This window comes from Anoplophora glabripennis, unplaced genomic scaffold (genome assembly GCF_000390285.2).
Source record: "Anoplophora glabripennis isolate ALB-LARVAE unplaced genomic scaffold, Agla_2.0 scaffold17, whole genome shotgun sequence".
Taxonomy (NCBI): Eukaryota; Metazoa; Arthropoda; class Insecta; order Coleoptera; family Cerambycidae; genus Anoplophora; species Anoplophora glabripennis.
In genome coordinates this window covers 932977-945479 of record NW_019416231.1, presented here as the reverse complement: position 1 = coordinate 945479, position 12503 = coordinate 932977, and the positions used below count along the sequence as shown (strand labels likewise).

Genomic DNA, 12503 nt, shown 5'->3' with positions numbered 1-12503 from the left:
TCTTAACCCGGTTATGATGCTTAAAGTAGCCTCATGTTTTGAAATGCTGTTTTTATATTGTTTACTTATAAGAGAAATGGACCGAGAAATTGAAGCGGCATAGACAAAGACGGATTGTCGGGGATTAAATTTTAGCTACCTGCTACAATTTAGTACAACCCGGTCACACAAAGTTTTTTTAAAAGTACACCTCATCTATACCGATAATACATAATATAAAAATATTGAATATAAGCACCAGTACTACATTTATTTACGATTTGCATACATAATAAGCTTTTATTACTCTCTTTCATTTCTAAACAGACGCTAGGAGATAGTGTTAGGTGTTCTATATCTTATTTTGAGATGGTCTGTCGCCAGGTAAAATTTGACGTGTGCAATTCCGAATCAATATACATATTGGACATATTAAAAATAAATATCCAAGTTTGTAAATGAATAAAAACTAATTTCAGACAATTTCCTTTTCCAAAATAAGTAAGAGCGACATTCATTCAATAATAATATGCAGGATATGCAACCAATTTTACAGCAATGTCGAATTATTAGTTGTAGAGTTACATTTTGCAATTCATAAATTTAAATGTTTGTACATATTTTCCAGTTTGATAATTTTTGCAATGCATTGTTACTATATTGTCTATAATTATTTATTTCTGATAACTTTTTTAACCTCTTAGCCTATAAAATCAGTGAAAGTTTAATTTATAAATTTGTTTTTTTCATAAGGCACAAAAAAGTTTTCATTTTCCATTTGACTCAATCTGGGTTTTGAAAATGCAAAAAAAGTTATCAAAAATTAATGTCATGCGTTGTAGCTCTTATTATGTAATCGAGGAGAGTTATCTCTTTTTATTATTATTATTATTTTGTGCTTTTACTTTATCTACTTCCTAAGTACGAGATACTTCCATTTAGGCAAAACTAGCCTCTTGTCTGACCATTTCAGTGCCGATATTTATTTAAAAAAATTCATTTTGTGCGGCAGATGTACCCAATTAAAATCAGTAATATTTAAAGTATGATAGTTTCGTAGTCATCACTAGTTATAGACTTTCATTGCACTTCCACAATCTACCCTTGTTGTGCTCGGGCTAAGTTCCGTGGGTTACATGAACCACTAAAAACAGTTTTATAATTTCTCATTTATCTTAAAACAAACAATTTAGATATTTCGAGTATCATAATATCAATTTATTATTCATTTTTTTTCTTTGTAAGTAAAACACATATTTCAGCATGTAAACTATATTTCCTGATACACATATTGACAAATGCAAAAAATTCTACAAAAAAATGCGTCCAAACAATAATAGCTATCACAGTAAAGGAATTCAAGAGTCAAATATTCCTATTTCCTTAATATTTCACAACAAATATAAAAAAAACACAATGAAACACTTAAAAATAAATATACTTGTACTGTTATTGAGAATCGCTAGAAGAACTGCTGCTGGAATCAGTCGACATCGCTTCCACGTCATCGTTTTCTTGCTTATGATTGCGGGTATCCATCGGTACGGTACCCTGACCGACGCTGATGTGCATTTCTCCAGACGGGTGCCACGCGAATTGATTTTGTTGTGAAGCTGGGATTTCTGAAATTAACATTTATAAATAACTTCCAGTAGATTATCTCTAACTCACCTCCAGGATGTCCCGGCCTGTGCAAATCCGACATGCTGTTCTGCTGCGCCAACAAATGTCCGTTAATCGGGTCGCTCATTCTGCCTAGCAAACCTAACCGCATTTCGATGTCTGTGGGATAGGGTCTGCGGGGATCCCCTTGCTGCCAAGTCAAAGGAGCACAAATGGCGTTGGAAGCACTTATTCTGTGTGCGAATTTTATGAGTTCTTCCGACGAGACAGGTCTTCGATTGGCCCTAGCGATCGACTGAAGTTTCTGGTTGGCTTGGTAGATCGCAGTGGATAATATTTGTTCTGCTTCTTTCAACTGCTTTTGTAAGTGATTGATGTCTTGGTCCTGTCGTTCTACTTCAGCTTTAAGAACGTCCAGTTTTTTGTTTATTTGGGCTTGTTCGGCAGCCAGTTTCAAAGTTTCATTGAGTTCGTTGTCCTTTGCGACAAGTAGATCTGTCAATTGGGCATATTCCGGGCCTGATAGTTTCGAGCTCTTTGGGGCTATGGCGTTTTCTATAATTTCCCTGTGAACTAAATCGTATAAAGAAAGAAATAAATGGAAGTTAAAGTACTCACTTAGAGATCAATTCTATATCATCGATGATATATAACAACTTTTCTTTCGTGCTTAATTGTGAAGACATTTTGTTCCTAAAATTCGATTCATATATTTCCTTTCTTTTTTATTTCACTTAACGTTGAAATTTTCTTCTCAGACTAAATGTACATGACATTAATAAACACAGAAAAAAAACCAGAACACCTAAAACGACAAAAACATAAACCAACATGAACCATGAACTATGTCAAATCAAGTCAAATGCCAAATGTCAGGAATTTGATTACGAATGTCAAAAACAATTATATGCAATTTTTCGTTCCTATCCTAATATTTCTGGTTAATAACTGCTATGAAGTCATAACTTGCTACGATTTCATTGGATTGGAACCCCTAAATCAAGGTTTCTAGTAGTTTTTACTAATAATCACCAACAAAATTTAAATATGGTTCAGTGTTACCACAGACTTCTAATACTTAGAAGTCTGTGAGTGTTACACAGTTACTGTTATTCCAAATTAATATATTCAGTTAATTTGTTTGTTCATGAAAAATTGCCCACAGCTGATATTTTACACAATCAGTGTGGCCAACGTAACAGACTATTTAAACGTGGAAAATTTAGTTTTTAGGTTAGATTCTCAATTCGGCATATTTTTTAATATAAAGATAGCAAGTATTATAATTTATTTAATTATTTACAAAGGTTATAGTATAAAAAGAAACATGCCCACTGTTGGCGTTAAACGTGATTTATTATTCCAATGTTTAGGAAAAACATATAGTAAGTCCTGCAAATATTGCACTATCCTTAGATTTTTCAATTTGGTTTAAATTGTAGCCGACGAGGAGTTTCAGAAATTATGCTTCGAATTCGGTTTAGAGCTAGACGAAGTGGTGTGTAAGTTAATTGAATTTAACCAATTCTTTTTGAATAGTTTTTTTATAGACCACCGAAAAGCAAATGATAGTAAAAGAACAAGGAGAGGACTCGCAGTTGTCTTCAGGGGCGTCAGAGGATGTAATTTACCGAATTGATATACCAGCAAACCGTTACGATTTGTTGTGCCTTGAAGGCTTAGTATTAGGTCTACTAATATTTCAAGGAAGGTGCGTACTTTGAATAAGTAAGAGCGAAAATGATACATCCGTTTTTAGAGTTCCTCATCCCGTTTTTAAAGCTGTCAAGCCATCCGAGGGAGACCTACAGAAACTTATTATAAAACCCGATACCGCGAAAATTCGTCCTTTCGCTGTAGCCGCTATTTTACGAAACTTACACTTCAATCCGGACACTTATAATAGTTTCATAGATTTACAGGACAAATTACATCAGAATATTTGCCGGAAACGGTCGTTGGTTGCGATAGGGACCCACGATTATGACACTATCAAAGGTCCTTTCATTTACGATGCTAAACCGCCAAAAGATATAAAATTCGTTCCTCTTAATCAAGATAAAGAGTACACTGCTGAAGAACTGATGACATTTTACTCGGTAAATTTATTTAATTATCGAAATAACGTTATCATGAAACTTGTCTTTGATTTTAGACACACGCTCAACTGAAGCAATATTTACATATTATTAAAGACAGTCCCGTTTATCCCGTCATAACGGACAGCAATGGGGTGGTCCTTTCTTTACCTCCTATTATCAACGGCAATCACAGCCGTATAACTCTCAATACCACAAATGTGTTTATAGAATGCACCGCGACTGATTTGACAAAGGTACTAATTTATTTTTTGAAGTTGTCCGCACAACGGTGACGCTTTTTTCATCTTTTAGGCTAAAATAGTACTTGATACGTTGGTTTGTACGTTCAGTCAGTATTGTTCCAACAGATACACGGTGGAGTACTGCGAAGTCATTAATCCGAGTGGCACTTCGGTTTTGTACCCCGAATTACAATACAGAACGGAAATCGTTTCCGTCAGGAAAGTAAATAGAAAAATTGGAATAAAGTAAGTAAAAAAATAGTAGTTATACTCCTCAAACTGATAAATTTGTTAAGGGATAAGAAAAATTGAAGAAAATATAATATTGCTATTAATTCTTATTAATCTGGTTCAGAAAAAAACTAAACAATGCGATAAGGGCAAAAGATCAGACCGAGACAACCATTTGTTAACTTTTACCGTTCCTGTGGTTTTCTCTTGGATAAGTTTCACTTTTCCAACTCATTTGTATATTGCTGACACATCATTTGCCTGTCCTTTTTCACACTGCTCTTGCCCAGACAGGTGTCCCTTGGTGTCCTCTGAGATCGTTTAGTTGCATTAAAAATAAAAGCGAAGCGAATGCGAATATTTAAAATAAGTAAATTCTCAAGTACTTTATTTTATATTATAACAAAAAGAGAAATAATTCTGAATTCTAGACCTTGAGCACATCTTAAATTTATTCAAAGGGCAACGCGACTGCAATTACTTGTTTTGACATGTTTGACATCGGCATATTAAGATTAATTTTCTCTCAGTGAATCGCCGGAAGGCGTGGCTGAGCTCTTAACGAAAATGTGCCTTAAGTCGGAGATCACGTCTAACGGAGACGATATAAAAGTTACCATTCCGCCAACGAGACACGACGTCATCCACCCTTGCGATATATACGAAGATGTCGCTATCGCTTACGGTTATAACAACATCAGACGGACGCTACCCAAAACGAACACCATCGGTCAGCAGTTCCCCGTTAACAAATTGTCCGATTTGCTTAGAAGCCCCATCGCCGAGGCTGGATTTACGGAAGCCTTGACGTTCACCTTAGTAAGTGGCGAAGAAGGCGAAAATCGGGATAATGAAACTTTTTTGTGGGTTTTAGTGTTCCAAAGACGACGTTTCTATGAAATTACGTATCGAGTCTATCGACGAAGTTCCCGCCGTTCACATTTCAAACCCGAAAAATTTGGAATTCCAAGTGTGCCGTACCACTTTGCTGCCGGGAATATTGAAGACGATCGCGGCCAACAAAAAAATGCCACTGCCGATGAAGATATTCGAAGTCTCCGATGTCGTCCTGAAAGACGCGGAAGCAGGTAACAACGAAGTAATTTTTTTTCCAGCTTTGTTAATCGTTTTTCAATAAAGCAAATGATGTTTTTCTTAATCCAGGGAAAAATTTTCTCTGGGTGTCCTGTACATGCCAAAATCGATACAAATTTCTGTTTTAACATCGTAACTGGTAAGAAAATGTACAGGGTGTGCTTTTATTTACGTACAAACCCAGAAAATATTTTTCTTTTTCGGGACTGAACTTTTTTTGTTTTCAAGGACATTTTTTTAAAATGAGTTAACTTTGATGCGAGTTACATCAATTTTTTTCATACAGAAGTGGGAGCGAGGAATGAGAGGCGAATTTGCGCGGTAAACTGCAACAGAAATGCTGGGTTCGAGATAGTGCACGGCCTTCTTGATAAAATTATGCTTTTGTTTGAGGTACCGTGGTCTCCTACCAAAAATTCTGTCGGTTATTATCTAAAAGCGGCAAACGGTGCGTACAATGCGATAATAATAGAAAATAATTATATCTAAATAAATAATCACTTTTAGATCCAACGTATTTCCCTGGTAGGTGTGCAGAGATAATCTGCAACGGAAAACCTATCGGGAAAATTGGAGTTCTACACCCGGACGTTTTGTCGAAATTTGAATTAACCAATCCTTGTTCGGCAATGGAAATTAACATACAACCATTCGTTTAGTCGTTGAATAAATTCCCAAGAACTGTTTTTTTCCAACAACAATGAATAAATTATAATGAAGGAATTTTCTTTTATTGATTTAGAATTGAACTTTCCCTCAACCCTCTATTCGCTGATGTGTATTTAGGGTTGCTTATTTCAAATTGCTTGACCGCTGGCGCCACCTGTGTATTACTAGTTACACTAGGTGGGTAGATTTCAAAGGTTTCTAGATGGACCAATGTTCTAGAGCTGTCGTATGCGTTTTGACATACTTGGTGTAGATGTCGCGAGGGCGCCCGTATCCGAAATACGGAACGGTGATTTTTGTGTCGGCCATAGTGTAAAATGGCGACCGCGATGTATTTTATGTGAACGAATGTGCTTGGAATAGTGCGTGTAAAGTGAACATTGTTCGAAAACCGAGACTGTTTTAACGTTTATAGTTTCATTGAAATGCCAACATGCAGAATGTTCCGCAAGAATCCTCAACAGATAATCCGAAAATAGATAAAGTGAATGTTCACCACGATATAGGGAACACATCGTCTACTCCCCAATCGACGTCCAATTCGAGTCCTGCAAAATCCGAAACGGAAACGTACTCAGAACATCGCAGATATATGTCAGAAACATCGGAAAGTGAAGAAGACAGTGTCTCAGAGGTAGGATTTTGTTTTTTAAACAGTCGTCTCTTGTTTTCTATCAGATTTTGCCTCGAGGTCCAAGTATCAATGAACTTACAGTCGAGAGACATCTTGTGGCAGTAATTTTTGTGCAGTACATTACTCGCCCTAGAATATCGAATTTTACGTTATTTTGCACTAAATTTAGCGAAATACAACGTTCATTGTGCGTAGCTCCTGTTATATAAGTATCGGAAAAACTGCGCCCCAAGAATCCAATTGGACTGGTAAGTGTAGTGCGAGGATGTTTTTCCTAATGAGTGGCCGGGACCCGTCATTAAAAATCTTAGTCAACCACGACACGTCAACTTATTCTTTTATATTTTTCAATGAAACCCTCATCTGATCAACGAAAAAAACAACAATCACCGTACCTGCGTATTAATATTATTTTCTCAGGATTTGCAAGTATAATTACTGCGAAAAGTGGCAAAGTTCAGATTCCTAGTGCTAGGCAGCGGTGCTGTTCTTAATACAATCATTAAATGTTCATTTTTTTTTGTAAAATCGTGGATTGAGTTGCTACCAGCACAAAGGGATATCGTGACTGATGAATATCTAGATAGATACTTTTTTAACGTCATTTGGTCAATCGGCAAAAACAGTCACCCAGGTCGGAATCAATTATTTTGTTGTAAACAACGCGAAAATCTGTCATAAATACTAATTTACGACAAGATTTTACCGATAGACACTACCTGATGCCTTTATTATCGAAACAGGAACCGGTTTGATGAACACTATAGATTTTTAAGCGTTCATTTTCGCGAAATCGCCCGTTCAAAATCAAAATTACTCCATCGATTTTCGGAGGAGGCTCCGTTCTGCGGCAGCTCGCATTTTTTTCGGGACGTCTCCCGTGCCTGCCATTTTTTCCTCTCTGAAGAATGACGTTTAGCAACAACCAACTTTCACTATTGTTTACAGTTGATGATTTCAGTTCTACTTTGGTTGTCGGCGAGAATTCGTTTGTGGCACATCGGAATCACCCAAGCAAAATCTATTTGAATAATAACTTGGCTAGTGCAATGGCTAACAGCTGTCGGCGGCACCGCTCAATGTTAACCTCGGTGGTAACCTACAAGAGACAAAAGACTGGTTTCGGTGCACGCCAGTCGCGGATGTACCGGAATTTTTTATTGTTCACCCGTTTAGAAACAAGCGAGTGACGATTAGCTGCCTACGTTCTCCGGTTTTTTGGGGATCTGCCCCGCCGCCGCCGCCAGGTTGGTTTAAGGATGAGCCGGACTTTCTTTCCCCCCGAGGTTAACGCCCATTTTTCCGAAAGTTTTTCGGGTAACTGCGCCCACCGCCCGCAAAAGTTTGGTAAAAAGCGGAGGATGATACCATATTTATTTAAATAGTCGTGACGGAGTTATTATTTATGTGCAATTTCCAAGATCGCGATCTTTCTGTGTATAATCCATTCACGAAACCTTGTATTGTTGCAATTAGATATAAAGGCTGTCCCAAAATTAGCCTGCCGTAATTGAACTGCGTATTGGATAAAAAATTACAGAAAAAGTTCACATATGATAAACATGTTGTTTTATTTCGACATATTGCAGTTTAGAATAACATTTATTTAAAAAATATGTTGCATGACAAAACTATGTGAAACGGAATTTGTTATGCACAATCGAATGCCTTGAAAGCAGGTGATAATCATTTTATTTGAAAACAAGATATAAAATCTTTGAATGCTGGTTGATAAAAATAATAATTTGTGCTATTAATTAATAAATACTGGGAAATAGTTGGTCAAAAACATTTGTTTGTAATTGAGAAATAGAAAACAATTTATTTATTACGTTGAGCATACATTGCCTTCTTGATACCTTTGTTTTACTAGTTTTTTACGATATTCTTACAAATATTTGTGTAAGTTGTTGTGTTTCTAGGTTTATGGAATATGGGTTTGTTTTTTTTTTGGGTTAGCTATTATGGTATAATTAGTTAGTTATTATACTAATACCTAACTTTTTATACAGTATTGTGATTCCAAATTCAACGAAATCTCTTACAAAAAAATATAAAAATATTCGTACAGTATTTATCGTAACCTCAATACATATACGTGTTTTTTGGATATCGGTGCCAAAGTATTGCTATGCGGGTCATTAAAAATTGCTGTTGCACGTGTACAGTTATTTCGAACCTATTATTTTAATTAGCGGTCGAGATTAAAAAAAGAATCGATATCAAATTCCTTTTTAGTCAAAAAAAAAAAAACGCTAGTTGAACAGTGTATTGTTTGCATATTAAAATTGTAAAAATATTTTGTTCCTTCATTATTGCTTCAAGAAGCAACGTACAGGGTGTACTTTATTGTGTGAAACATGTAACTAATATTTTTTTGCGGAAAATTACTATGAAAAAGTCAAATTTAAAATAAATATGCATGATTTTTTAATAGAAAACTTGTTAAGAGCCACTGACTTCACAATCCCTTGGTTTTTTCACCGTATTTATCAACTTACACTCATTTGGAATATTTTTTTGATGTTCGTACCAAATCGCGTATAGTTTTTGCTGCGTGTGCACTTTGCACAGAAAATACATATTTCACTTGAACACACTTCTGGTTCATTGAAAATATTGATTGCACTTGAAAATACTAACGACAAACACCGTCCGCGAAAATAACAGATCGACGAAAACGTCAACAATTGCGTTTATCCGTAAATATTTTTAAATATAAGTTTAAATATTTACATTTAAGATTTGCTCTGTATTTGTTTGCGAAATTTTACACGTAATTGTTGTTAGTCGAAGAAGTTTGTATTGTCTTGTTCGCCAACAACATTCTAAATATTTTGTAACCTATACCCGCCTCATATACGTATTGTAGGTAACCGAGATAATTTGAAATGTTCGTGAAATTTAATTTTCATTTATAATATTGAGAAGTCACTTAATACAGAACGGTCTGATTCAATTTCTTCTTTGATGATCATTATAATTGTATTTGACATTTATCCGGAGCTTTCATAAAAAGATCTCATAAAACTAAATCGATCCGACGTTTTCTTTGCTCTGTCTTTGATATCCGCCCAAGGTAGCATGCATAGAACAAAAAAAATACTTCTGGAGGAAATGCGACTTCTGTTTTTTTTTTCAAGAGTTTTGTGTCAGCGGGTTCTTTTGTATACTTCTTTTTTATGTTATTATAGGTTATAAAGTAACATTATGAGTATAGTTAATAATAAAGTTGAATCAGGGTAGTCGACATAAAAAATAATAAAGTTTGAGGATGTATACATCTCAAAATATAACAGTTTCTCTATTTTAAGAAGCTTTACATACATTTTCCGACTGTTTTCCAACCAGTTTAACTTTAACGACATTTGCTAGTGCTGTACCCAAAGACAAATGTCCAATAGCTCTTTCCGCCTTCCGACAACTTCAAGTTCAATTAAATAATATACCTAACTTTATTATTATGCCTAACATTATCTATATTTTCAGATAAACAAAAATTACTAAAACTGAATACCATTAAAACAGTGATTGACCTTTTGATATTCTTACTACCCATTCAAGACACAATATTACAATTTTGATAACCTTTCGACCTTGACAGTATTTTATTTTGTAGGTTTTTACGTATTATGTCATAATTTTGAGATCCTCAAATTACAAAACAGACGTTGTTAACAGGAATACAATACCTACGCCACCTGTCGACTGTTATTCAGAATACAACACGCCATCAATGGTTCACCACTTCATACGCAGTATATGTACGATTCTTTACTTAAAAAAAAAAAAAATTGTGATAATGCCCTTTCGAAGAAAGTATCGGCAGTTAATGTAAAGAGGCATTTTAATTGGGTGTACAAGTAAAACATTTTCGCCTTTGTTTTGAATAGTGTTTTTTCTACGTTTATCGGCTTTCAAGTTGAGTACCGTGCAAACACCAAAGCACTAATTACCGGTAAGAGAATAGTTGTTTATTCCAGTTGTCGAAAGGGAAAAATTCGTATAAACAAACATCTGGCGCTGTTTAACTAGCGAACGCGCCGAACAAATAGAGATATTATTCTGAGGTGGCGAGCAATCGCGCCTGATTTCCAAACACGGTGGGATAATAGCAGCCCTTGAGGCTTTTGTTGACTGAAAAATAACAAAAATCGGAATAGATGTCGTGTTATATTTGGTATCTCGGATCGTCGATTGAATTTGCAGATATCAGGGCACAAATTAAATTATAAAAGGGCATTGGGAATTTTTTTGACACTTTAAATGGACTTTTTCGAAAACTGTCATCAAAAGTCTACACAAATACTATTTCCTAGAGACAATTCTTCCATCAACATTTCCTATTGTTGAATAACAAACTACCCAGGTAGTTGTTTATTGATGGGCGCTACCTTTGTCTTTTTTTTTGTTCGTAAAACTTCTAGTCCCACTCTTTTCATCCACCCCGATATATTTTGGTGTTGTAATACGAGGAATGGGATTGCCTGTGACATAACGCGGTTAAAGTGTCTCCTTGGAAGCTAAGCTTAAACGCTATCGAGCACTAGCTACGGAGAAGGTAAACATCAACATGGGTGTGCCATCGGATCGGCGGTCATCAGTCTCCGGTGTGAAAATAAGCCAGTAGTCGATGCCGGCGTCGCCCACCACCCACCGGCATAGGACCTAGTTTATGTAGATCTCGTATCTAGGTTTATGATATTTTGCATTCTTATGCATATTTATTACGTCTCGTTTTACCGTAAAAGTTTGTAACGCCTTAATTCTAAATGCCCTGCGTACGTATGATGCGTGAGTGAATGTTATTTTATTTTTTTTTTACAAGGAAATAAAAATTAGCCTGAAAATTAACTGAATTTTGTGATTGTGAAGTTGACCTCGCAATGATCACGTTGTCTAAACATTTTTAATAGCTCTCATTTATTAAAAAATAGTTGTATGATACGTAAAATATAAGCCCCCTCCCCCCCCTCCCTTCATGTTATTTGTAATGTTTTTTGTTATTTAATGAATTTTAACAGTTCTACAGTGCTTTATAGCTTTCAGCTACAGTACTGTACCATAAGAGGTTTGAAAACAAAAGAATATTTTCTAAAAAATTTGAGTTCTGATGAAAATTCAATGCTTTATGCAAACGGCATCGCCCCAACTCCTATAATTAGGTAGATATCGAATTTATTGCACTTTGCAGTTATTGCAATCTCGAAAAAAGGAGTTCTGGTGAATATAGCTGCGCTAGTTGCGGAGATACCGGATTTAATTAATTTAAACTGTTCCGGAGTTTCGAAAAAGGGAGTTCTGGTGCTGGTGTTTTCACTGGAAATCCCTGTTTAGAAATTTCAACCGATATAAGAACTTCCCTTTTCGAAATGTCTAAAAACTCCTTAAATTAATTACATTCAATATCTTAACTGGAGCAGCTAGAGCGACGCTATTGGCATAAAATAGTAAAACCATTCTAACACTGCTATTTCGAACTGCTGCTATTTTCATCAAAACTCCCTTTTTCGAAATATCAAAAAAATTCTTAATCTAAATTCAATGGCTCTTCAACTATAATAGTTACACAACGCAGATTGAATTAAATAGTAAAACTATTCGATTACAATACAGAACTGCTGCTATTTTCATTTGAACTCCTATTTTCGAAGTATCCAAAAACTCCTTAATTATATTCAATGTCTCTTCAGCTGCTAGACCAACGCGGTTTGACTTAAACAGTAAAACTATTGGAGTACAATACAGAACTGCTGTCATTTTCATCAGAACCGATATCAGAACTTCCCTTTTCGAAATGTTTAAAAACTCCTTAAATTACATTTAATATCTCCTCAACTGGAGCAGTTAGAGCGATACTATTTGCATATAATGGTAAAACTATTTGAACACTGCTATTTCGAACTGCTGCTATTTTCATCAAAACTCCCATTTTCAAAATATCAAAAA

The 12503-nt window shown here is 35.3% G+C and overlaps 3 protein-coding genes across 14 annotated transcripts in view; 2 read left to right on the top strand and 1 right to left on the bottom strand.

The window, feature by feature from the left end:
• Positions 1 to 1235: 1235 nt before the first annotated feature.
• Positions 1236 to 2454, bottom strand: LOC108917813 (mediator of RNA polymerase II transcription subunit 4). The gene is made up of 3 exons (XM_018724572.1): positions 2221 to 2454; positions 1651 to 2168; positions 1236 to 1601 (listed from the first exon to the last, which is right to left on the bottom strand). The coding sequence occupies exons 1-3, from the start codon at positions 2286 to 2288 to the stop codon at positions 1429 to 1431; spliced, it is 759 nt and encodes a 252-aa protein (XP_018580088.1). The 5' UTR covers positions 2289 to 2454; the 3' UTR covers positions 1236 to 1428.
• Positions 2455 to 2829: 375 nt separating this feature from the next.
• On the top strand, positions 2830 to 5968 carry LOC108917775 (phenylalanine--tRNA ligase beta subunit). Its single transcript, XM_018724525.1, has 10 exons — positions 2830 to 2987; positions 3045 to 3100; positions 3153 to 3313; positions 3362 to 3701; positions 3758 to 3937; positions 3996 to 4171; positions 4687 to 4975; positions 5031 to 5244; positions 5538 to 5699; positions 5759 to 5968. Exons 1-10 carry the CDS (start codon positions 2930 to 2932, stop codon positions 5908 to 5910), a joined length of 1788 nt encoding a protein of 595 aa, XP_018580041.1. The 5' UTR covers positions 2830 to 2929; the 3' UTR covers positions 5911 to 5968.
• A 260-nt stretch (positions 5969 to 6228) lies between these two features.
• Positions 6229 to 12503, top strand: part of LOC108917841 (ankyrin repeat domain-containing protein 17) — a 52640-nt gene continuing 46365 nt past the window's right edge. For all 12 annotated transcript variants that reach the window (XM_023455208.1, XM_023455220.1, XM_023455202.1 and 9 more), the window contains exon 1: positions 6229 to 6554. In XM_023455208.1, coding sequence (XP_023310976.1) covers positions 6354 to 6554 — 201 coding nt within the window. In that variant the 5' untranslated portion in view covers positions 6229 to 6353. The remainder of the gene's footprint in view (positions 6555 to 12503) is intronic.